Raw genomic sequence first — 23,687 nt, forward strand, 5'->3', positions numbered from 1 at the left:
AAATCCCATCCCCAACCCTTAATCCCATCCCTGACCCCAACCCCAACCCCAACCCTTAACCCCGACCCCAAACCCCATCCCTGACCCCAACCCCAATCCCAAACCTTAACCCCAACCCTAAATCCCATCCTCAACCCTTAATCCCATCCCTGACCCCAACCCCAACCCTTAACCCCAACCCCTAATCCCATCCCCGACACCTAATCCCATCGCTGACCCCAATCCCAATCCCAACCCTTAACCCCAACCCCCAATCCCAAACCCAACCCCTAATCCCATTCCTGACCCCAATCCCAACCCTAAACCTTAATTGTGACCCTTAATCCCATCCCTGACCCCAATCCCATCCCTAATCCCAAACCGTAACCCAACCCCAAATCCCATCCCAACCCCACCCCAACCCTTAACCCCAACCCCTAATCCCTAATCCCAACCCCAACCCTTAATCCTTAACCCCAACCCTTAATCCCATCCCTGACCCCAACCCCAATCCCAACCTTAACCCCAACCCTAAATCCCAACCCCAACCCTTAATCCCATCCCTGACCCCAACCCTTAACCCTTAACCCCAACCCCTAATCCCTAATCCCATTCCCAACCCTTAATCCCAACCCCAACCCTTAATCCCATCCCTGACCTCAACCCCAATCCCAACCCTTAACCCCAACCCTTAATCCCAACCCCAACCCTTAATCCCATCCCTGACCCCACTCCCAGCCCCTCCCCCACTCCGTATCCGACCCCCCCACGTGACCTCCGCTCTGTCCCGCCGCTCTCTCCCCGCGCATGCGCAGTGTGTCGACGCGCCGATGTGGGCGTGGCCATCCTCCGGCGCGCGCTTGAGGACGTGGCGCTTTCCATCCAATCAGCGCCCGCGGCGGGGAACGAGTGGGCGGGGCCACGAGGAGGGGGACTGATGGAGTGAGGCGGGACAACGCGCTGACAGGCAGCGGGATAAACCAATCAGCGCGCGTCGCTTGCAACACCCCGAGGGGTGGGTGCTTTCTGATTGGTCAGCGTAGGAAGGAGGCGGGAGCGTGCGGCGTGGCGCGGCGCTACTTCCGGTCGGTGCGGCGGAGCGGCGGGGAGAGGGCGGCGGAGCGGCCGGTAATGGCGGATGGACGGACAGCGGGGGGGGGGGGGGGTTCGTTACTATGGTGACCGATATGGGGGATGGTCCGGTACCGGGGGGGTCCCAGAAGGGGGTTGGGGGGGGGTTGGGTAACGGGGTCCAACATGGCGGTGCCGGGGATCCCCGCGGTGCTCGGGACCCCCAAGTTGGGACCCCCCGGTTGGGGACCCCCCCATAGAACCCAATAGAGCCGGTCCCGTGACCCGGTTCTGCTCTACGAACCGAAACCGCCACGTCCCGGACTCACAAGGGGTGGGTGGGATCGACGGGAACCCAACGGGGGGATCCCAAACTAAAGGTGTATTGGGATCCCATTAGAGTGGATCCCAGACCTCATGGTGTATTGGGATCCACTATGGACAAACCAATGGGTCTCAAACATCATAGTGTATTGGGATCCCCCATGGCCAAACCTTATAGTGGATCCAAAACCTCAAGGTGTATTGGGGTCCTCAATGGACAAACCTTATAGTGGATCCCAAACCTCAATGTGTATTAGGGTCCACAATGGCCAAACCAATGGGTCCCAAACATCATAGTGTATCGGGGTCCCCCATTGCCAAACCTCATATTGGATCCCAAACCTCAAGGTGTATTGGGATCCCCCATTGCCAAACCAATGGGTCCCAGACCTCAATGTGTATTGGGATCTCCAATGGACAAACCAATGGGTCCCAAATATCATAGTGTATCGGGGTCCCCCATTGCCAAACCTTATATTGGATCCCAAACCTCATAGTGTGTTGGGATCTCCCATGGCCAGACCTCATGGTGTATTGGGATCCCCCAAGGCCAAACCAATAGGTCCCTAACCTCATAGTGTATTAGGATCCTCAATGGACAAAGTAATGGGTCCCAAACCTCATTGTGTATTGGGATTCACAATGGCCATACCTTACATTGGATCCCAAACCTCAAGGTGTATTGGGGTCCTCAATGGATAAACCTTATAGTGGATCCCAAACCTCATTGTGTATTGGGATCCCCAATGGACAAACCAATGGGTCCCAAACATCATAGTGTATCGGGGTCCCCCATGGCCAAAACTCATATTGGATCCCAAACCTCAAGGTGTATTGGGATCCACAATGGACAAACCTTATTGTGTATTGGGATCCCCCATGGCCAAACCTTATATTGGATCCAAAACCTCAAGGTGTATTGGGATCCCCCATTGCCAAACCAATGGGTCCCAGACCTCAATGTGTATTGGGATCCCCAATGGCCAAACCAATGGGTTCCAAACCTCATAGTGTATTGGGGTTCCCCATGGCCAAACGTTATATTGGATCCCAAACCTCAATGTGTATTGGGATCCCCAATGGACAAACCAATGGGTCCCAAACCTCATAGTGTATCGGGGTCCCCCATGGCCAAACCTCATATTGGATCCCAAACCTCATAGTGTGTTGGGATCTCCCATGGCCAAACCAATGGGTCCCAGACTTCAAGGTGTATTGGGATCCCCCATTGCCAAACCTCATAGTGTATTGGGATCCCCCATTGCCAAACCTCATAGTGTATTGGGATCCCCCATTGCCAAACCTTTTAGTGCATTGGGATCCCTCGTGGCCAAACCAATGGGTTCCAGACCTCATAATGTATTGGGGTCCCCCATGGCCAAACCTTGTATTGGGATCCCCCATGGGCAAACCTCACATTGGATCCCAAACCTCATAGTGTATTGGGGTCCTCAATGGCCAAACCTTATAGTGGATCCCAAACCTCATAGTGTGTTGGGATCTCCCATGGCCAGACCTCATGGTGTATTGGGATCCCCCAAGGCCAAAACAATAGGTCCCTAACCTCATAGTGTATTGGGATCCTCAATGGAAAGTAATGGGTCCCAAACATCATTGTGTATTGGGATTCACAATGGCCATGCCTTACATTGGATCCCAAACCTCAAGGTGTATTGGGATCCCCAATGGCCAAACGAATGGGTTCCAAACCTCATAGTCTATTGGGGTCCTCCATTGCCAAACCTTATATTGGATCCCAAACCTCATAGTGTATTGGGGTCCTCAATGGCCAAACCTTATAGTGGATCCCAAACTCAAGGTGTATTGGGGTCCCCCATTGCCAAACCTTATTGTGTATAGGGATCCCCCATAGCCAAACCAATAGATCCCAGACCTCAATGTGTATTGGGATCCCCAATGGCCAAACCAATGGGTTCCAAACCTCATAGTGTGTTGGGGTCCTCCATTGCCAAACCTTATATTGGATCCCAAACCTCAAGGTGTATTGGGATCCCCCATAGCCAAACCAATGGGTCCTAGACCTCATAGTGTATCGGGGTCCCCCATGGCCAAAACTCATATTGGATCCCAAACCTCAAGGTGTATTGGGATCCCCCATAGCCAAACCAGTGGGTCCCAGACCTCAATGTGTATTGGGATCCCCAATGGCCAAACCAATGGGTTCCAAACCTCATAGTGTGTTGGGGTCCTCCATTGCCAAACCTTATATTGGATCCCAAACCTCAAGGTGTATTGGGATCCCCCATAGCCAAACCAATGGGTCCTAGACCTCATAGTGTATCGGGGTCCCCCATGGCCAAAACTCATATTGGATCCCAAACCTCAAGGTGTATTGGGATCCCCCATAGCCAAACCAGTGGGTCCCAGACCTCAATGTGTATTGGGATCCCCAATGGCCAAACCAATGGGTTCCAAACCTCATAGTGTGTTGGGGTCCTCCATTGCCAAACCTTATATTGGATCCCAAACCTCAAGGTGTATTGGGATCCCCCATAGCCAAACCAGTGGGTCCCAGACCTCAATGTGTATTGGGATCCCCAATGGACAAACCAATGGGTCCCAAACCTCATAGTGTGTTGGGGTCCCCCATGGCCAAAACTCATATTGGATCCCAAACCTCAAGGTGTATTGGGATCCACAATGGACAAACCTTATTGTGTATTGGGATCCCCCATGGCCAAACCTTATATTGGATCCAAAACCTCAAGGTGTATTGGGGTCCTCAATGGACAAACCTTATAGTGGATCCCAAACCTCAATGTGTATTGGGATCCCCAATGGCCAAACCAATGGGTCCCAAACCTCATAGTGTATGGGGTTCCCCCATTGCCAAACCTCATATTGGATCCCAAACCTAATAGTGTGTTGGGATCTCCCATGGCCAAACCAATGGGTCCCAGACTTCAAGGTGTATTGGGATCCCCCATTGCCAAACCTCATAGTGTATTGGGATCTCCCATTGCCAAACCTCATAGTGTATTGGGATCCCCCATTGCCAAACCTCATAGTGTATTGGGATTCCTCGTGGCCAAACCAATGGGTTCCAGACCTCATAATGTATTGGGGTCCCCCATGGCCAAACCTTGTATTGGGATCCCCCATGGGCAAACCTCACATTGGATCCCAAACCTCACAGTGTATTGGGGTCCTCAATGGCCAAACCTTATAGTGGATCCCAAACCTCATAGTGTATTGGGATACCCCATATCCAAACCAATTTTTCCCAGACCTCAAGGTGTATTGGGAACCCCCATGGCCAAACCAATGGATCCCAAACCTTATAGTGCTTTGGGATCCCCCATGGCCAAGCCTTATATTGGATCCCAAACCTCAAGGTGTATTGGGATCCTCAATGGCCAAACGAATGGGTTCCAAACCTCATAGTCTATTGGGGTCCTCCATTGCCAAACCTTATATTGGATCCCAAACCTCATAGTGTATTGGGGTCCTCAATGGCCAAACCTTATAGTGGATCCCAAACTCAAGGTGTATTGGGGTCCCCCATTGCCAAACCTTATTGTGTATAGGGATCCCCCATAGCCAAACCAATAGATCCCAGACCTCAATGTGTATTGGGATCCCCAATGGCCAAACCAATGGGTTCCAAACCTCATAGTGTGTTGGGGTCCTCCATTGCCAAACCTTATATTGGATCCCAAACCTCAAGGTGTATTGGGATCCGCAATGGACAAAGCTTATATTGGATCCCAAACCATATAGTGCATTGGGATCCCCAATTGCCAAACCTTATATTGGATCCCAATCCTCATAGTGTAATGGGGTCCCCATTGCCAAACCTTATTGTGTATTGGGATCCCCCATGCCCAAACCTCATATTGGATCCCAAACCTCAAGGTGTATTGGGATCCCCCATGGCCAAACCAATGGGTCCCAAACCTCATAGTGCATTGGGATTCCCCAAGGACAAACCAATGTTGGGATCCCTAATGGCCATAGCAGTGGATCCTAACCCTGCAGTGTGTTGGGATCCCGAATGGCCACAGCAGACAGTGGTTGATGGTGCTGGTTGATGGTGGTTGATGGTGGTTGATGGTGGTTGATGGTGGTTGGTGCTGGTTAGTGCTGGTTGTTGGTGCTGGTTGTTGCTCCCATCCTTCGCTCCTCTCCTTCTCCCTCCACCTTTTTCTCTCCCTTCTTCTCCCTCCTGTCCTTCCCCCACCATTCTCCATCCTTCCCTCCTTCTCCTTCCTCCCCCAACCCTTCTCCCTACACCCTTCTCTCCTTTACCCTTTTCTCTCCATTCTTATGTCCTCCATCCTTCTCCTTCCCACCCTCCTCCCTCCTTCTTCCTCTCTTTCTCTCTTCCACCCTCCTCCCTCCTGCCCTCCCCCCACTCTTCTCCCTCCGTCTTTCTCTCACCCATCTTCTCACTCTTATCCTTCTCCCTCTACTCTTCTCCCTCCCCTCCCTTTCCCTCCCTCCCTTTTCTCCTCCCACCTTTCCCTCCTCCACCCTTCTTTCCTCCATCCTTCTCTGCCTCCTGTTCTTCCCCTGCACTTCTCCCTCTTCCTTCTCCCTCCCTCTCCTTCCATCTCCCTCCTCCCTTTCTCCCCTCTCCTTCCTCCCTCTGTGTCTTCTCCTCCTTCCATCTCCTCCCTCCATCTCTCCCCTTCTCTCCTCCTTCCATCTCCTCCCTCCATCTCTCCCCTTCTCTCTTCTCTCCATCTCCCTCATCTTCTCCTCCATCCATCTCCCCCCTTCTTTCTTCTCTCCATCTCCCCTCTTCTCTCCTCTCTCCATCTCCCTCCATCTCCCCCCATCTCCCCCTTCCTCTCCTCTCTCCTCCCTCTATCTCCCTCCATCTCCCCCTTCTCTCCTCCATCCATCTCCCCCCTTCTTTCTTCTCTCCATCTCCCCTCTTCTCTCCTCCCTCCATCTCCCCCTTCTCTCCTCCCTTCGTCTCTCTCCTTCTCTCCTTCCTCCATCTCCCTTGTACTCTCCTCCTGCCATCTTCCTCTTTCTTCTCCCTCCATTTCCCTCCTTCTCTCCTCCCTCTATCTCCCTCCATCTCCTCCCTCCATCTCCCCCATCTTCTCCTCCCTCCATCTCCCCCTTCTCCCTCCATCTCCCCCCTTCTCCCCCCTTCTCCCTCCATCTCCTCCCTTCTCTCCTCCCTCCATCTCCCCCCTTTTCCCTTGCTCTCCCTCCTTCTCTCCTCCCCCATCTCCCCCGTTCTCTCTTCCTTCCCTCCCTGCTCTCCCCACCCTCTCATATCCCTCTGTTCCGTTCACCCTCCTCCTGCAGCCATTAATTCCTGGCTCATTAAGGCCGTAATTAACACGGTTCCCCCGGTGTCCTCAGGTCACCATGAGCACCCAGGAGCTGCTGGTGCTGCTGTGTCTGAGCGCGGCGTGCGTGGCCGCCAAGCCCACGGAGAAGAAGGAGCGCGTGCACCACGAGGCGCCGCTGAGCGACAAAGAGCACAACGACGCACAGAGCTTCGACTACGACCACGACGCCTTCCTGGGAGCCGACGAGGCCAAAACCTTCGACCAGCTGACGCCGGAGGAGAGCAAGGAGAGGCTGGGGTAGGGACTGAGAGCAAGGAGAGACTGGGGTAGGGACTGAGAGCAAGGAGAGACTGGGGTAGGGACTGAGAGCAAGGAGAGGATGGGGGAGGGACTGAGAGCAAGGAGAGACTGTGGTAGGGACTGAGAGCAAGGAGAGGATGGGGGAGGGACTGAGAGCAAGGAGAGACTGTGGTAGGGACTGAGAGCAAGGGGAGGATGGAGGAGGGACTGAGAGCAAGGAGAGACTGGGGTAGGGACTGAGAGCAAGGAGAGGATGGGGGAGGGACTGAGAGCAAGGAGAGACTGGGGGAGGGACTGAGAGCAAGGAGAGGATGGGGTATGGACTGAGAGCAGGGGGAGGATAGGGGAGGGAGGGAGGATGGGGGAGAGATGGAGAGCAAAGGGAGGATGGGGTAGGGAGAGGATAGGAGAGCAAGGAGGGGATGGGGTAGGGACTGAGAGCAGGGGGAGGATGGGGGAGGGATGGAGGATGGGGGAGGGAGGGAGAGCAAGGGGAGAATGGGGTAGGGAGAGGATAGGAGAGCAAGGAGAGGATGGGGTCGGGACTGAGAGCAAGGGAAGGATGGGGGAGGGACTGAGAGCAGGGGGAGGATGGGGGAGGGATGGAGGATGGGGGAGAGATGGAGAGCAAGGGGAGGGTGGGGTAGGGAGAGGATAGGAGAGTAAGGAGAGGATGGGGTAGGGACTGAGAGCAGGGGGAGGATGGGGGAGGGATGGAGAGTGCGTTGGTGGGTAGACTTGGTGATCCTAGAGATCTTGTCCAACATTCCTGACTCCATGGTCCTATTTAGGGTCAGGGTTAGGCATGGGGATAAGTTTGGGATTTGGTGATCCTACAAGTTGTTTCTGACCCTAATGATTCCATGGCTCTATTTAGGGACGTGGTTTGGTTTGGGACAGCAGAGCTGGGTGGATCTGGTGATCCTAGAGGGATTTCCTGACCCTAATGGTTCCACAATCCTATTTTGGGATATGATTTGGTGGGTGACCTTGGTGGTGGATGGGTTTGGTGGTCCTAGGGGGCTTCCCTGATCCTAATGATTCCATGACCCTGTTTAGGGACGTGGTTAACGGCCGTGATGGTGATGGTTGGACTTGATGATCCTAAAGGTCTTTCCCAACCCTAAAGGCTCCACGAACCTATTTAAGGACATGGTTAGTGGCCATGGTGGGGATGGGTTGCTTTGGTGGTCCTGAAGGTATTTTCCTACCTCATAGGATCCTATTTAAGAACAGGGTGGACTTGGTGATCCTAGAGATCTTGTCCAACATTCCTGACTCCACGGTCCTATTTAGGGTCAGGGTTAGTAGGCATGGGGATAAGTTTGGGATTTGGTGATCCTAGAAGTTGTTTCTGACCCTAATGATTCCATGGCTCTATTTAGGGACGTGGTTTGGTTTAGGACAGCAGAGGTGGGTGGATCCGGTGATCCGAGAGGGATTTCCTGACCCTAATGATGCCGTGATCCTACGTAGGGACAGGGTAGACCTGGTGATGACTTTTGGGTTTGGTGATCTTGGAAGTCATTTCCGACCCTAATGATCCCATGATCCCACTGAGGGATGTGGCCGGTGGCCATGGTGGTGATGGGTGGACTTGGGGGTCCCAGAGGGATTTCCCAACCCTGGTGGTCCCATGATCCCATTTAGGGTCGTGGTTTGGTGGGTGATGGTGGTGGTGGATGGATTTGATGGTTCTATAGGGATTTCCTGGCCCCGATGGTCCCATGATCCCATTTAGGGCCATGGTTAGTGGCCATGGTGGTGACATTTGGTCTTGATGATCCTAAAGATCTTTCCCAACCCTGATGATTCCATGAACCTATTTAGGGCCATGGATAGTGGCCATGGTGGGAATGGTTGGACTTGGTGATCCTAAAGGTCTTTCCCAACGCTAATGATCCCATGAACCTATTTAGGGCCGTGGTTAGTGGCCGTGGCGGGTGGTCTTGGTGGTCCTGGGGGTCTTCCCCAACCCTAATGATCCCATCATCCCATTTAAGGTCACGGTTCGGTGAGTGACGGTGCTGATGGTTGGGTTTGGTTGTCTTGGAGGAGTTCTCTGATCCCGATGGTTCCATGATCCCATTTAGGGTCACTGTTTGGTGGGGATGGTGGAGATGGGTGGGCCTGGTGGTCCTGGAGGCCTTTCCTGATCCTAATGACCACATGATCCCATTTAGGGTCACCGTTTGATGGGGATGGGTGGGCCTGGAGGTCCTAAAGGTCTTTCCTGATCCTAATGACCCCATGATCCCATTTAGGGTCACCGTTTGGTGGGGATGGGTGGGCCCAAATGATTCCATGGTTGTATTTAGGACATGGGCAGTGGGCATTGTGGGGTTGCATGTACTTGGTGATCCTAAAGGTCATTTCCAACACTATTGACCCCATGATTCTATTTAGGGTCACAGGTTGGGTGGTCCCAAAGGAGTTTCCTGACCCTAAAGGTTCCATGATCCCATTTAGGGACACAGTTGGGTGTCTATGGTGGTCCCAGAGGGATTTCCTGACCCTACTGATGCCGTGATCCCATTTACAGACACAGTTGGGTGTCCATGGTGGGGATGGGTAGTCTTGGTGGTCCCAAAGGGATTTCCTGGCCCTAAAGGTTCTGTGATCCCATTTAGGATCACAGTTGGGTGTCCATGTTGAGGATGGGTGGTCTTGGTAGTCCCAAAGGAGTTTCTTGACCCTAAAGGTTCCGTGATCCCATTTAGGGACACAGTTGGGTGTCTATGGTGGGGATGGGGGATGTGGTGGCCCCAAAGCGATTTGCTGACCCTAAAGGTTCCGTGATCCCATTTAGGATCACAGTTGGGTGTCTGTGGTGGGGATGGGGGATGTGGTGGCCCCAAAGGAGTTTCCTGGCCCTAAAGGTTCCATGATCCCATTTTGCATCACAGTTGGGTGTCTATGGTGGTCCCAGAGGGATTTGCTGACCCTACTGATGCCATGATCCCATTTTGGATCACAATTGGGTGTCCATGATGGGGATGTGTGGTCTTGGTGTCCTGGAGTGATTTCCTGGCCCTAAAGGTTCCATGATCCCATTTAGGATCACAGTTGGGTGTCTATGGTGGTCCCAGAGGGATTTCCTGACCCTACTGATGCCGTGATCCCATTTACAGACACAGTCGGATGTCCATGGTGGGGATGGGGTACATGGTGATCCCAAAGGAGTTTCTTGACCCTAAAGGTTCCATGATCCCATTTAGGATCACAGTTGGGTGTCCATGGTGGGGATGGGGGATGTGGTGGCCCCAAAGGAGTTTCCTTTGCTGCCTCTCATTGCTGCCTCATTGCTCCCAGCTTTAGGGTCTGGGGCTGCTCCCATTTGTAGGGTCTGGGGCTGCTCCCATTTGTAGGGTCTGGGGCTGCTCCCATTTGTAGGGTCTGGGGCTGCTCCCATTTGTAGGGTCTGGGGCTGCTCCCATTTGTAGGGTCTGGGGCTGCTCCCAGCTTTGGGGATGGGGAACACTCGTGGTTTTAGGGCTGCTCGTGGCTTTGGGGTCTGGGGATATTCCCAGCTCTGGGGACATTTAGATCTTTGGGGTCGGGGACCGCTCGTGGTTTTAGGGTTGCTCATGGCTTTGGGGTCACTCCCAGCTTTGGGGTCTGGGAGCACTCCTGGCTTTGGGGTCATTCAGCTTTGGGGTCTGGGGTCACTCAGCATTGGGGTCTGTATCCCAGACCCCCAACATTCCCTCTGGGGGCCACCGCCATCCCTGTGCTATGGGGCAGCCCCACAGCTGCCATCCCTGTGCTATGGGGCAGCCCCACAGCTGCTGCCATCCCTGCACTATGGGGTGGCCCCACAGCTGCTGCCATCCCTGTGCTATGGGGCAGCCCCACAGCTGCTGCCATCCCTGCACTATGGGGCAGCCCCACAGCTGCCGCCATCCCTGCACTATGGGGCAGCCCCACAGCTGCCATCCCTGTGCTATGGGGCAGCCCCACAGCTGCCATCCCTGTGCTATGGGGCAGCCCCACAGCTGCTGCCATCCCTGTGCTATGGGGCAGCCCCACAGCTGCTGCCATCCATGTGCTATGGGGCAGCCCCACATCTGCTGCCATCCCTGTGCTATGGGGCAGCCCCACAGCTGCTGCCATCCCTGTGCTATGGGGCAGCCCCACAGCTGCTGCCATCCCTGCACTATGGGGTGGCCCCACAGCTGCTGCCATCCCTGTGCTATGGGGCAGCCCCACAGCTGCTGCTATCCCTGTGCTATGGGGCTGCCCCACAGCTGCTGCTATCCCTGTGCTATGGGGCAGCCCCACAGCTGCCATCCCTGTGCTATGGGGCAGCCCCACAGCTGCTGCCATCCCTGTGCTATGGGGCAGCCCCACAGCTGCTGCCATCCCTGTGCTATGGGGCAGCCCCACATCTGCTGCCATCCCTGTGCTATGGGGCTGCCCCACAGCTGCTGCTATCCCTGTGCTATGGTGCAGCCCCACAGCTGCTGCCATCCCTGTGCTATGGTGCAGCCCCACAGCTGCTGCCATCCCTGTGCTATGGGGCAGCCCCACAGCTGCTGCTATCCCTGTGCTATGGGGCAGCCCCACAGCTGCCATCCCTGTGCTATGGGGCAGCCCCACAGCTGCTGCCGGGTGCTGCCATCCCTCCCTCCTGCATTGTGGTGCCGCATTCCATGCGCGGCTGTGGGGCCTTAAGGGCAGCCCGGTCCCATGGGGCTCCTTGTGGGGCTGGTGGGGGATCCCGTATCCCATCCATCAGCTCCCGGTCCCTGCACCCCACAGCCGGCCCCACATCCCCCCCCCCAGCTGTGGGGCAGCGCGGCCACAACTCTGTGCTTCCACTTTAATGCAGTGCCGCATCCCGCATTCCTGCCATGGCTCAACATGGGCAGCTGCTGCTAAAAATATGGCGCCGTGGGGCTGCGTGGGGGGCTAAAAATACAAGCTGGGGGGGGCTGAGAGCAAAGGGTGGGGGTGGGGGATGTGTGGGGTGTGGGGTGGGGGTTGGGGGTGGGATTGGGGTGTGGAGCTGCAAGGAGAGCCAAGGGAGAAAGGCAAAACGTGAGTAGGGCTGGGACGGAGCCAGGAGAGAAGAGATGGGATGGAGCCAGGAGTGAGTGAGGAGCTGGGATGGGATGGAGCCAGGAGGGAACGGGAGAGGAGGGCAGAGCCAGGGGAAGAGCCGGGAGAGGGAAGATAAAGGCAGGAGGGAAGCCAAGAGCTGAGCTGAGTCAGGCCAAGAGTAGAACTAAGGGCAGAGCCAAGTGTAGAGCTGAGAGATGAGCTGAGAGCTGAGCTGAGAGTAGAGCTGAGAACTGAGCTGAGAGTAGAGCTAAGAGCAAAGCTAAGAGCAGAACTGAGAGCTGAGCTGAGAGCTGAGCTGAGAGTAGGGTAAGAGCTGAGTTAAGAGTAGGGCCAAGAACAAAGCTAAGAGTAGGGCCAAGAGCAGAACTAACAGTAGAACTAAGAGCAGAGCCAAGAGTAGAGCTGAGAGTAGAGCTAAGAGCAAAGCTGAGAGCTGAGCTGGAAGTGGGGCCCAGAGTAGAGCTAAGAGTAGGGCCAAGAGCAGAATTAAGAGTAGAGCTAAAAGCTAAGCTAGGAGTAGAGCTAAGAGCCAAGCTAAAAAGAGAACTGAGAGTAAAACTAAGAGCAGAGCTAAAAGCTGAGCTGGAAGTGGGGCCCAGAGTAGAGCTAAGAGTAGGGCCAAGAGCAAAATTAAGAGTAGGGCCAAGAGTAGAACTAAGAGCAGAGCCAAGTGTAGAGCTAAGAGCTGAGCTGAGAGCAAAGCTAAGAGTAGGACCAAGAGCAGAACTAAGAGTAGAGCTGAGAGTAGGGCCAAGAGTGGAGTTAAGAGCAGAGCTGAGTAGGGCCAAGAGTAGAACTAAGAGCAGAGCTAAGAACAGAGTTAAGAGCTGAGCTGGAAGTGGAGCCCAGAGTAGAGCTAATAGTAGGGCCAAGAGCTGAGCTAAGAGCAGAACTGAGTAGAGCTAAAAGCTGAGCTAGGAGTAGAGCTAAGAGCTGAGCTGAGGGTAGGGCCAAGAGTAGAACTAAGGGCAGAGCCAAGTGTAGAGCTAAGAACTGAGCTGAGAGTAGAGCTGAGAGCACGGCCAAGAGTAGAGCTAAGAGCAGAGCTGAGAGTAGGGCAGGAGAAGGGCCAAGAGCAGGGCTGGGAGTAGGGCCAGGAGTAGGACTAAGAGTAGGGCAGGAGTAGGGCCAATAAACCAAGAGTAGGGCCAGGAGTGGGGCCAGGACTACGTAGGGCCAGGGGTAGAAATAAGAATAGAGCCAAGAGTAGAAATAAGAGTAGAGCCAAGAGTAGGGCCAGAAGTAGAACTAAGAGTAGGGCCAGGAGTAGAACTAAGAGTAGGGCCAAGAGTAGGGCAGGAGTAGAGCCAAGAGTAGGGCCAGGAGTAGGACTAAGAGTAGAGCCAAGAGTAAGGCTGGGAGTAGAGCCAAGAGTAGGGCCAGGAGTAGGACTAAGAGTAGGGCCAGGGGTGGGGCCAGGACTATGTAGGGCCAGGAGTAGAAATATGAGTAGAGCCAAGAGTAGGGGCAGGAGTGGAACTAAGAGTAGAGTCAAGAGTAGGGCAGGAGTAGGGCCAAGAGTAGGGCAGGAGTAGGGCTGGGAGTAGGGCCAGGAGTAGAACTAAGAGTAGGGCCAAGAGTAGGGCTGGAAGTAGGGCCAAGAGTGGGGCCAGGAGTACGTAGGGCCAGGAGTAGAACTAAGAGTAGAGCCAAGAGCGGGGCCAGGACTACGTAGGGCCAGGGGTAGAAATAAGAGTAGAGCCAAGAGTAGAAATAAGAGTAGAGCCAAGAGTAGGGCAGGAATAGGGCCAAGAGTAGAACTAAGAGCAGGACCAGGAGTGGGGCCAGGATTACATAGAGCCAGGAGTAGAAATAAGAGTAGAACCAAGAGTAGAACTAAGAGTAGAGCCTAGAGTAGAACTAAGAGCCAAGAGTAGGGCCAGGGGTAGAACTAGGAGTAGGGCCAGGAGTAGAACTAGGAGTAGGGCCGGTAGTAGACCTAAGAGTAGGGCCAGGAGTAGAACTAAGAGCCAAGAGTAGGACTAAGAGTAGAGTCAGGAGTAGAACTAGGAGTAGGGCCAGGAGTAGAACTTGGAGTAGGGCCAAGAGTAGGGCAGGAGTAGAGCCAAGAGTAGGGCCAGGAGTAGAACTAAGAGTAGGGCCAGGGGTATAAATATGAGTAGAGCCAAGAGTAGGGGCAGGAGTGGAACTAAGAGTAGAGCCAAGAGTAGGGCAGGAGTAGGGCCAAGAGTAGGGCAGGAGTAGGGCTGGGAGTAGGGCCAGGAGTAGAACTAAGAGTAGGGCCAAGAGTAGGGCTGGAAGTAGAGCCAAGAGTGGGGCCAGGAGTACGTAGGGCCAGGGGTAGAAATAAGAGTAGAGCCAAGAGTAGAACTAAGAGTAGAGCCAAGAGTAGGGCAGGAATAGGGCCAAGAGTAGAACTAAGAGCAGGGCCAGGAGTGGGGCCAGGACTACATAGAGCCAGGAGTAGAAATAAGAGTAGAACCAAGAGTAGAACTAAGAGCCAAGAGTAGAACTAGGAGTAGAGCCAAGAGTAGAACTAGGAGTAGAGCCAGGAGTAGAACTAAGAGTAGGGCCAAGAGCAGGGCCAGGAGTAGAGCCAAGAGTAGAACTAAGAGCAGGACCAGGAGTGGGGCCAGGACTACGTAGAGCCAGGAGTAGAAATAAGAGTAGAACCAAGAGTAGAACTAAGAGTAGAGCCAAGAGTAGAACTAAGAGCCAAGAGTAGAACTAGGAGTAGGGCCGGTAGTAGAACTAAGAGTAGGGCCAGGAGTAGAACTAGGAGTAGGGCCAGGAGTAGAACTAGGAGTAGGGCCAAGAGTAGAACTAAGAGTAGGGCCAAGAGTAGTACTAAGAGTAGAGCCAGGAGTAGAACTAAGAGTAGAGCCAGGAGTAGAACTAAGAGTAGGGCCAGAAGTAGAACTAAGAGTAGAGCCAGGAGTAGAACTAAGAGTAGGGCCAGGAGTAGAACTAAGAGTAGAGCCAAGAGCAGGGCCAGGAGTAGAGCCAAGAGTAGAACTAAGAGCAGGACCAGGAGTAGAGCCAAGAGTAGAACTAAGAGCAGGACCAGGAGTGGGTCCAGGACTACGTATGGCCAGGGGTAGAAGTAGGAGTAGAACCAAGAGTAGAACTAAGAGTAGAGCCAAGAGTAGGGCAGGAATAGGGCCAAGAGTAGAACTAATAGCAGGACCAGGAGTGGGGCCAGGACTATGTAGAGCCAGGAATAGAAATAAGAGTAGAACCAAGAGTAGAACTAAGAGTAGAGCCTGGAGTAGAACTAGGAGTAGGGCCAGGAGTAGAACTAGGAGTAGGGCCAGGAGTAGAACTAAGAGCCAAGAGTAGGACTAGGAGTAGAGTCAGGAGTAGAACTAAGAGTAGAACTAGGAGTAGGGCCTGGAGTAGAACTGAGAGCGTTTCCAGGATCTTCACCCCGTGTTCCCCCGCAGCAAAATCGTGCTGAAGATCGACGCTGACGGGGACGGGTTCGTGACGGTGGAGGAGCTGAAGGAGTGGATCAAGTTTGCGCAGAAGCGCTGGATCTACGAGGACGTGGAGCGTCAGTGGAAGGGACACGACCTCAACGGGGACGGCACCGTGTCCTGGGACGAGTATCGCAACGCCACCTACGGCTCCGTGCTGGGTCTGTGACCCCGTGACCCTGTGACCCTATGACCCCATGACCCTGTGACCCCATGGCCCTGTGACCCCATGACCCCATAACCCTGTGACATTGCGACCCTGCAACCCTGTGACCCTGTGACCTTGTGACCCTGTGACTCCATGGCCCTATGACCCCATGACCCTGTGACCCCATGACCCTGTGACCCCATAACCCTGTGACATTGCGACCCTGCAACCCCGTGACCCTGTGACCTTGTGACCCTATGACCCCATGACCCTGTGATCCCGTGACCCTGCAACCCTGTGACCCCATGACCCTGTGACTCCATAACCCTGTGACATTGCGACCCTGTAACCCCGTGAACCTGTGACCCCATGACCTTGTGACCCTGTAACCCTGCAGCCCCATGACCCTGTGACCCTTTGGCCCTGTGACACTGCGACCCCATGGCACTGTGACCCCATGACCTTGTGACCCCATAGTCTTGCAACCCCATGACCCTGTGACCCCATGACCCTGGAACCCTGTGACCCTGTGACCCTGTGACCCTGTGACTCCTTGACCCTGTGACCCCATGATCCTGCGACCCTGTGACCCTGTGACACTGCAGCCCCGGGACCCTGTGACCCCATGACCTTGTGACCCCATAGACCTACAACCCCATGACCCTGTGACCCTGTGACTCCATGACCCTGTGACCCCGTGGCCCTGTGACCCCGTGACCTCAGGACCCTATGACCCTGTGACCCCATGACCCTGGAACCCCATGACCCTTGCAACCCTGTGACCCCATAACCCTGTGACCCGACCCTGCGACCCTATGACCCTGCGACCCCATGGCCCTGTGACCCCATGACCCTGGAACCCGACCTCAGGACACCATGACCCTGCGACCCTATGACCCTGTGACCCCATGGCCCTGCGATCCCATGACCTTGTGAACCCCTTAACCATGCGACCCCACGACCCTGAGACCCCATGACCCTGTGACACTGTGACCCCGTGACCCTGTGACCCCATGACCCTGTGACCCCGTGACCCTGTGACCCCGTGACCCTGTGACTCCATGACCCCGTGACCCTATGACCCTGCAGCCCTTCAACCCTGTAACCTCATGACACTGGGAACCTGTGACCCTGCGACCCTGTGACCCTGCGACCCCATGACCCTGTGACCCCGTGACCCTGCAACCCCATGGCCCTGCGACCTCATGACACAGTGACCTTGGGACCCTGTGACCTCGTGACCCTGTGACCCCATGACCCTGTGACACTGCAACCCCATGACCCTGTGACCCCATGACCCTGCTACCCTGTGACCCCATGGCCCTGTGACCTCATGACACAGTGACCTTGGGACCCTGTGACCTCGTGACCCTGTGACCCCATGACCCCGTGACCCTGTGACACTGCGACCCCATGACTCTGTGACCCCATGACCCTGCTACCCTGTGACTCCATGACCCTGTGACCCCATGGCTGTGTGACCCCATGACCCTGTGACCCCATGGCTGTGTGACCCCATGACCCTGTGACCCCATGACCCTGTGACCCCATGACCCTGTGACCCCATGTCCTTGTGACCCCGTAATCCCATGACCCCATGACCCTGCGACCCTGTAACTCCATGACCCTGCGACCCCAAGGACCCTGGGGTTAGGATTGGGGTTTGGGGTCAGAGTATTGAGGTTAGGGGTTGGGGTTGGATGTGGGGTTAGTGTTAGGGTTATGAGATGGGATGGGGTTGGGGGTCGGGGTTTGGGGTTGGAGTTGGGGTTTGGGTTACGGGGTTGGGTTAAGATTGGGGTTAGGGGTCAGACTGTTGGGGTTTGGGTTAGGGATGGGGGTCATGGATTGGGGTTTGGGGTCAGAGTATTGAGGTTAGGGGTTGGGGTTGGATGTGGGGTTAGTGTTAGGGTTATGGGATGGGTTGGGGTTGGGGTTGGGGTTGGATGTGGGGTTAGTGTTAGGGTTATGGGATGGGATGGGGTTCGGGGTTGGGGGTTGGGGTTGGGGTTGGAGTTAGGGTTTGGGTTGCAGGGTTGGGTTAAGATTGGGGTTAGGGGTCAGACTGTTGGGGTTTGGGTTAGGGATGGGGGTCATGGATTGGGGTTTGGGGTCAGAGTATTGAGGTTAGGGGTTGGGGTTGGATGTGGGGTTAGTGTTAGGGTTATGGGATGGGATTAGGGTTGGGGGTCGGGGTTGGGGTTGGAGTTAGGGTTTGGGTTAAGGGTCAGGGTTAGAAGTCAGGATGGGGTCGGGGTCGGGGTTGGGGTCGGGGTTAGGTAAGGTCCCTGCACCTCGTCCCAGCGAGGAATTAATTGGCGTTAATTAATTGGTGTTAATTAATTGGTGTTAATTAATTGCTGTTAATTAATTGGCGTTAATTAATTGCTGTTAATTAATTGGTGTTAATTAATTGCTGTTAATTAATTGCTGTTAATTAATTGCTGTTAAGTTATTGGCGTTAATTAATTGCTGTTAATTAATTGGTGTTAATTGTCCCCCCCCCCGCAGACGACCCCGATCCCGACGACGGCTTCAACTACAAGCAGATGATGGTTCGCGACGAGCGGCGCTTCAAGATGGCGGATCGTGACGGCGACATGGCGGCCACCAAGGAGGAGTTCACGGCCTTCCTGCACCCCGAGGAGTACGAGCACATGAAGGACATCGTCGTGCAGGTGGGGAACGGGCACATGGAGCCCCATGGAGCCCCACAGCTCCCCATAGCTCCCCATGGAGCCCCACAGCTCCCCATAGCTCCCCATAGCTCCCCATGGAGCCCCATAGCTCCCCATAGCTCCCCATGGTTCCCCATGGCTCCCCATAGCTCCCCATAGCTCTCCATGGCTCCCCATAGCTCCCCATAGCTCCCCATGGCTCCCCATAGCTCCCCATAGTTCCCCACTGCTCCCCATAGCTCCCCATAGCTCCCCATGGCTCCCCATGGCTCCCCATAGCTCCCCATAGCTCCCCATAGTTCCCCATAGCTCCCCATGGCTCCCCATAGCTCCCCATAGCTCCCCATAACTCCCCATAGCTCCCCATAGGTCCCCATGGCTCCCCATAGCTCCCCATAGCTCCCCATGGCTCCCCATGGCTCCCCATAGCTCTCCATGGCTCCCCATAGCTCCCCATAGCTCCCCATGGCTCCCCATGGCTCCCCATGGCTCCCCATACCTCCCCATACCTCCCCATAGCTCCCCATGGCTCCCCATAACTCCCCATAGCTCCCCATAACTCCCCATAGCTCCCCATGGAGCCCCATAGCTCCCCATAGCTCCCCATGGCTCCCCATACCTCCCCATAGCTCCCCATAACTCCCCATAGCTCCCCATAGCTCCCCATAACTCCCCATGGCTCCCCATAGCTCCCCATGGCTCCCCATAGCTCCCTATAGCTCCCCATAGCTCCCCATGGCTCCCCATAGCTCCCCATAGCTCCCCATAGCTCTCCATGGCTCCCCATAGCTCCCCATAACTCCCCATAGCTCCCCATGGCTCCCCATAGCTCCCCATAACTGCCCATAACTCCCCATAGCTCCCCATGGCTCCCCACAGCTCCCCACGGCTCCCCATAGCTCCCCACGGCTCCCCATAGCTCCCCATAACTCCCCATAGCTCCCCATAACTCCCCATAGCTCCCCATAGCTCCCCATAGCTCCCCATAGCTCCCCATGGCTCCCCATAGCTCCCCATAGCTCCCCACTTCCCAATGGGTCCCCATAGCTCCCCATGGCTCCCCATAGGTCCCCATGGCTCCCCATAGCTCCCCATGGCTCCCCATAGGTCCCCATGGCTCCCCATAGCTCCCCACTTCCCAGTGGGTCCCCATTCCCAGTTCCAATGGGTCCCCATTCCCAGTGTATCCTAGTTCCCAATGGGTCCCCATTCCCAGTGTATCCTAGTTCCCATTGGGTCCCCATTCCCCAAAGAATTACCCCAAAGAAGAGCCCCATATCCCACTGGGATCCCAATACCCCAAAGCAGATCCCATTACCACAAACCAGAACCCCATATCCCCCCTGGGATCCTAGTACCCCAACCCTGGATCCCATTACCACAAAGCAGAACCCCATATCTCCCCTGGGATCCCAATAACCCAACCCCAAAGCAGATCCCATTACCACAAAGCAGCACCCCATATCCCCTTTGGTTCCCAAAGCAGAACCCCATATCTCCCCTGGGATCCCAATACCCCAACCCCGGATCCCATTACCCCAAAGCAGAACCCCATATCCCCTTTGGTTCCCAATACCCCAAAGCAGAACCCCATATCCCCCCTGGGATCCCATTACCCCATAGCAGTGTATCCCAGTTCCCAATGGGTCTCCACCCCCAGTTCCCCATTGGATCCCATGTCCCAGTTCCTCCCAGTTCCCTGTTCCCATTGGGTTACCTTCCCAATATCCCCACAGACCCCCACCCCAATTCCAGGTGGGTCCCCGCCCCATTCCCCATTGGGCCCAGCCCTGTAGGTCCGGCTCCCCACCCCCATTACATCCCCCAGCCCCACACATCCCCCCCGCCCCCATTACATCCTCCAGCCCCACACATCCCCCCCGCCCCCATTACATCCCCCAGCCCCACACATTCCCCCTGCCCCCATTACATCCCCCAACCCCACACATCCCCCCCACCCCCATTACATCCTCCAGCCCCACACATCCCCCCACCCCCATTACATCCCCCAGCCCCACACATCCCCCCCGCCCCCATTACATCCCCCAGCCCCACACATCCCCCCCGCCCCCATTACATCCCCCAGCCCCACACATCCCCCCCGCCCCCATTACATCCCCCAGCCCCACACATCCCCCCCGCCCCCATTACATCCCCCAGCCCCACACATCCGCCCCCATGGTTCACCCCACATCGGCCCCACTGTGATCCCACAGGAGACGATGGAGGACATCGATAAGAACGGGGACGGCTTCATCGACCTGGAGGAGTACATTGGTGAGCCCACAGCACACCCCATAGCACACCCCATATCCCATAGGACATCCCATATCCCATAGTACATCCCATATCCCACAGCACATCCCATATCCCACAGCACATCCCATATCCCATAGTACATCCCATATCCCATAGTACATCCCATATCCCATAGTACATCCCATATCCCATAGTACACCCCATATCCCATAGTACACCCCATATCCCATAGTACACCCCATATCCCATAGTACATCCCATATCCCATAGCACATCCCATATCCCATAGGACATCCCATATCCCATAGTACATCCCATATCCCACAGCACATCCCATATCCCACAGCACATCCCATATCCCATAGTACATCCCATATCCCATAGTACATCCCATATCCCATAGTACATCCCATATCCCACAGCACATCCCATATCCCACAGCACATCCCATATCCCATAGTACATCCCATATCCCACAGCACATCCCATATCCCATAGGACATCCCATATCCCACAGCACATCCCATATCCCACAGCACATCCCATATCCCATAGTACATCCCATATCCCACAGCACATCCCATATCCCACAGCACATCCCATATCCCACAGCACATCCCATATCCCACAGCACATCCCATATCCCATAGTACATCCCATATCCCATAGCACATCCCATATCCCATAGTACACCCCATAACCCATAGCACACCCCATATCCCATAGCACATCCCATATCCCGTAGTACATCCCATATCCCACAGCACATCTCAATATCCCATAGTACATCCCATATCCCACAGCACATCTCAATATCCCATAGTACATCCCATATCCCATAGCACATCCCATATCCCATAGCACATCCCATATCCCACAGCACATCTCAATATCCCATAGCACATCCCATATCCCACAGCACATCCCATGTCCCACAGTACATCCCATATCCCTGTATTCCTCCCCATATACCCCCTTCCCCACTATAACCCCCCATTCCCCCCTATTCTCCCCCATCCCATTATCCCCCCATTCCCCCCTATATTCCCCCATATCCCTCATGTCCTCCCACCCCCCCATATCCCCCCATTCCCCCCCTATTCCCCCCTATTCCTCCCATTATCCTCCCATTCCCCCATATCCCCCCATCCCCCCCGTATCCCCCTACTCACCCCATATTCTCCCCAATCCCATTATCCCCCCTCCTCCCCATATCCCTCCATTCCCCTCATGTTCCCCCATCCCCCCCATACCTCCTCACATTCCCCCATTCCCCCTATATCCCCCCATTCCCCACACTCCCCCTATTCCCCCCCATATCCCTGTATTCCCCCCATATTCCCCCATATTCCCCACTATAACCCCTCATCCCCCTCTTGTTCTCCCCCATCCCATTATCCCCCCATTCTCCCCCATATCCCCCCATTCCCCCCCATATCCCTCCATTCCCCCCATATTCCCCCATTCCCCCCATACCTCCCCACTCCCCCCAATCCCCCCATTCCCCCCACTCCCCCCATCCCCCCCATATCCCTGTATTCCCCCCATATTCCCCCATCCCCCCTATATTCCCCCATTCCCCACACTCCCCCCATCCCCCCCATGTCCCCCCATTCCCCCCTATATCCCCCTATATCCCCCCTATATCCCCCTATATCCCCCTATATCCCCCCTATATCCCCCATAACCCCCCTATATCCCCCTATATCCCCCCTATATCCCCCATAACCCCCCTATATCCCCCTATATCCCCCTCTATCCCCCATAACCCCCCTATATCCCCCCTATATCCCCCTATATCCCCCTATATCCCCCTATATCCCCCTATATCCCCCCCGTTGCAGTTCCCATCCCGTCCAGCAGCAGCTGCTGTTTGGTGCCGTCCCAATGGCCGCCATAGCACAGCAGCTGCACCCCACAGCTGTTATGGGGCCATCAATGGGGCCGGCAGCGTGTTTGGGGTCCTGACCCGCCCCCCATGTGTCCCATAGGAGACATGTACAGCCACGACGGAGACGCCGACGAACCCGAGTGGGTGAAGACGGAGCGGGAGCAGTTTGTGGAGTTCAGGGACAAGAACCGCGACGGGAAAATGGACCAGCAGGAAACGCGGGACTGGATCCTGCCCGCGGACTATGACCACGCCGAGGCCGAGGCCCGGCACCTCGTCTACGAGTCCGACCAGGACAAGGTGCCGCCTCTGCCCATGGGCTCCGACACTCTCCCCACGGATCCCTCTCCCCACAGATCCCTCTCCCCATAGGTTCCCATTCTCCATAGGTTCCCTCTCCCCATAGAGCCCTCTCCCCATAGGTTCCCTCTCCCCATGGGTTCCCATTCTTCATAGATCCCTCTCCCCATAGGCTCCATCCCTCTCCCCATAGGTTCCCTCTCCCCACGGATCCCTCTCCCCATAGGTTCCCTCTCCCCATAGGCTCCCTTTCCCCATAGGTTCCCTCCCTCTCCCCACGGATCCCTCTCCCCATGGGTTCCCATTCTCCATAGACTCCCTCTCCCCATAGAGCCCTCTCCCCACGGATCCCTCTCCCCATAGGTTCCCTCTCCCCATGGGTTCCCATTCTCCATGGGTTCCCTCCCCCTATGGATCCCTCTCCCCATGGATCCCTCTCCCCATACATTCCTTCCCTCTCCCCATAGGTTCCCTCTTTAAGTTTCTTCTCCCCATAGGCTCCCTCTACCCATGGGTTCCCTCCCACTCCCCATAGGTTCCCTCTCCCCACAGATCCCTCTCCCCATAGGTTCCCTCTCCCCATGGGTTCCCATTCTCCATAGGTTCCCTCTCCCCACGGATCCCTCTCCCCATAGATCCCTCTCCCCATGGGCTCCTTCTCCCCATAGGTTCCCTCCCTCTCCCCATGGGTTCCCTCTCCCTATAGGTTCCCTCTCCCAATGGGCTCCCTCCCTCTCCCCACAGATCCCTCTCCCCATAGGTTCCCTCTCCCTATAGGTTCCCTCTCCCCACGAATCCCTCTCCCCATAGGTTCCCTCTCCCCATGGGTTCCCATTCTTCATAGATTCCTCTCCCCATAGGCTCCATCCCTCTCCCCATAGGTTCCCTCTCCCCACGGATCCCTCTCCCCATAGGTTCCCTCTCCCCATGGGCTCCCTCTCCCCATAGGTTCTCTCCCTCTCC

At 55.5% G+C, this 23,687-nt stretch overlaps 1 protein-coding gene and 1 pseudogene across 3 annotated transcripts in view; both read left to right on the forward strand.

The window, feature by feature from the left end:
* Positions 1 to 950: 950 nt before the first annotated feature.
* Positions 951 to 23,687, forward strand: part of LOC146752005 (calumenin) — a 30,197-nt gene continuing 7,460 nt past the window's right edge. For all 3 annotated transcript variants that reach the window (XR_014941038.1, XR_014941037.1, XM_085533210.1), the window contains exons 1-6: positions 951 to 1,107; positions 6,718 to 6,944; positions 15,416 to 15,609; positions 18,108 to 18,274; positions 20,491 to 20,551; positions 22,525 to 22,724. Coding sequence is in view for 1 of the 3 variants with exons in the window: in XM_085533210.1 (XP_085389336.1) it covers positions 6,724 to 6,944; positions 15,416 to 15,609; positions 18,108 to 18,274; positions 20,491 to 20,551; positions 22,525 to 22,724 (843 nt within the window). In the remaining 2 variants the exon portion in view is untranslated. The remainder of the gene's footprint in view (positions 1,108 to 6,717; positions 6,945 to 15,415; positions 15,610 to 18,107; positions 18,275 to 20,490; positions 20,552 to 22,524; positions 22,725 to 23,687) is intronic.
* On the forward strand, positions 9,059 to 15,253 carry LOC146752006 (uncharacterized; annotated as a pseudogene).

This window comes from Coturnix japonica, unplaced genomic scaffold (genome assembly GCF_054131305.1).
Source record: "Coturnix japonica strain WE unplaced genomic scaffold, WE-NBRP24 Scf055, whole genome shotgun sequence".
In the NCBI taxonomy this organism is placed as follows: Eukaryota; Metazoa; Chordata; class Aves; order Galliformes; family Phasianidae; genus Coturnix; species Coturnix japonica.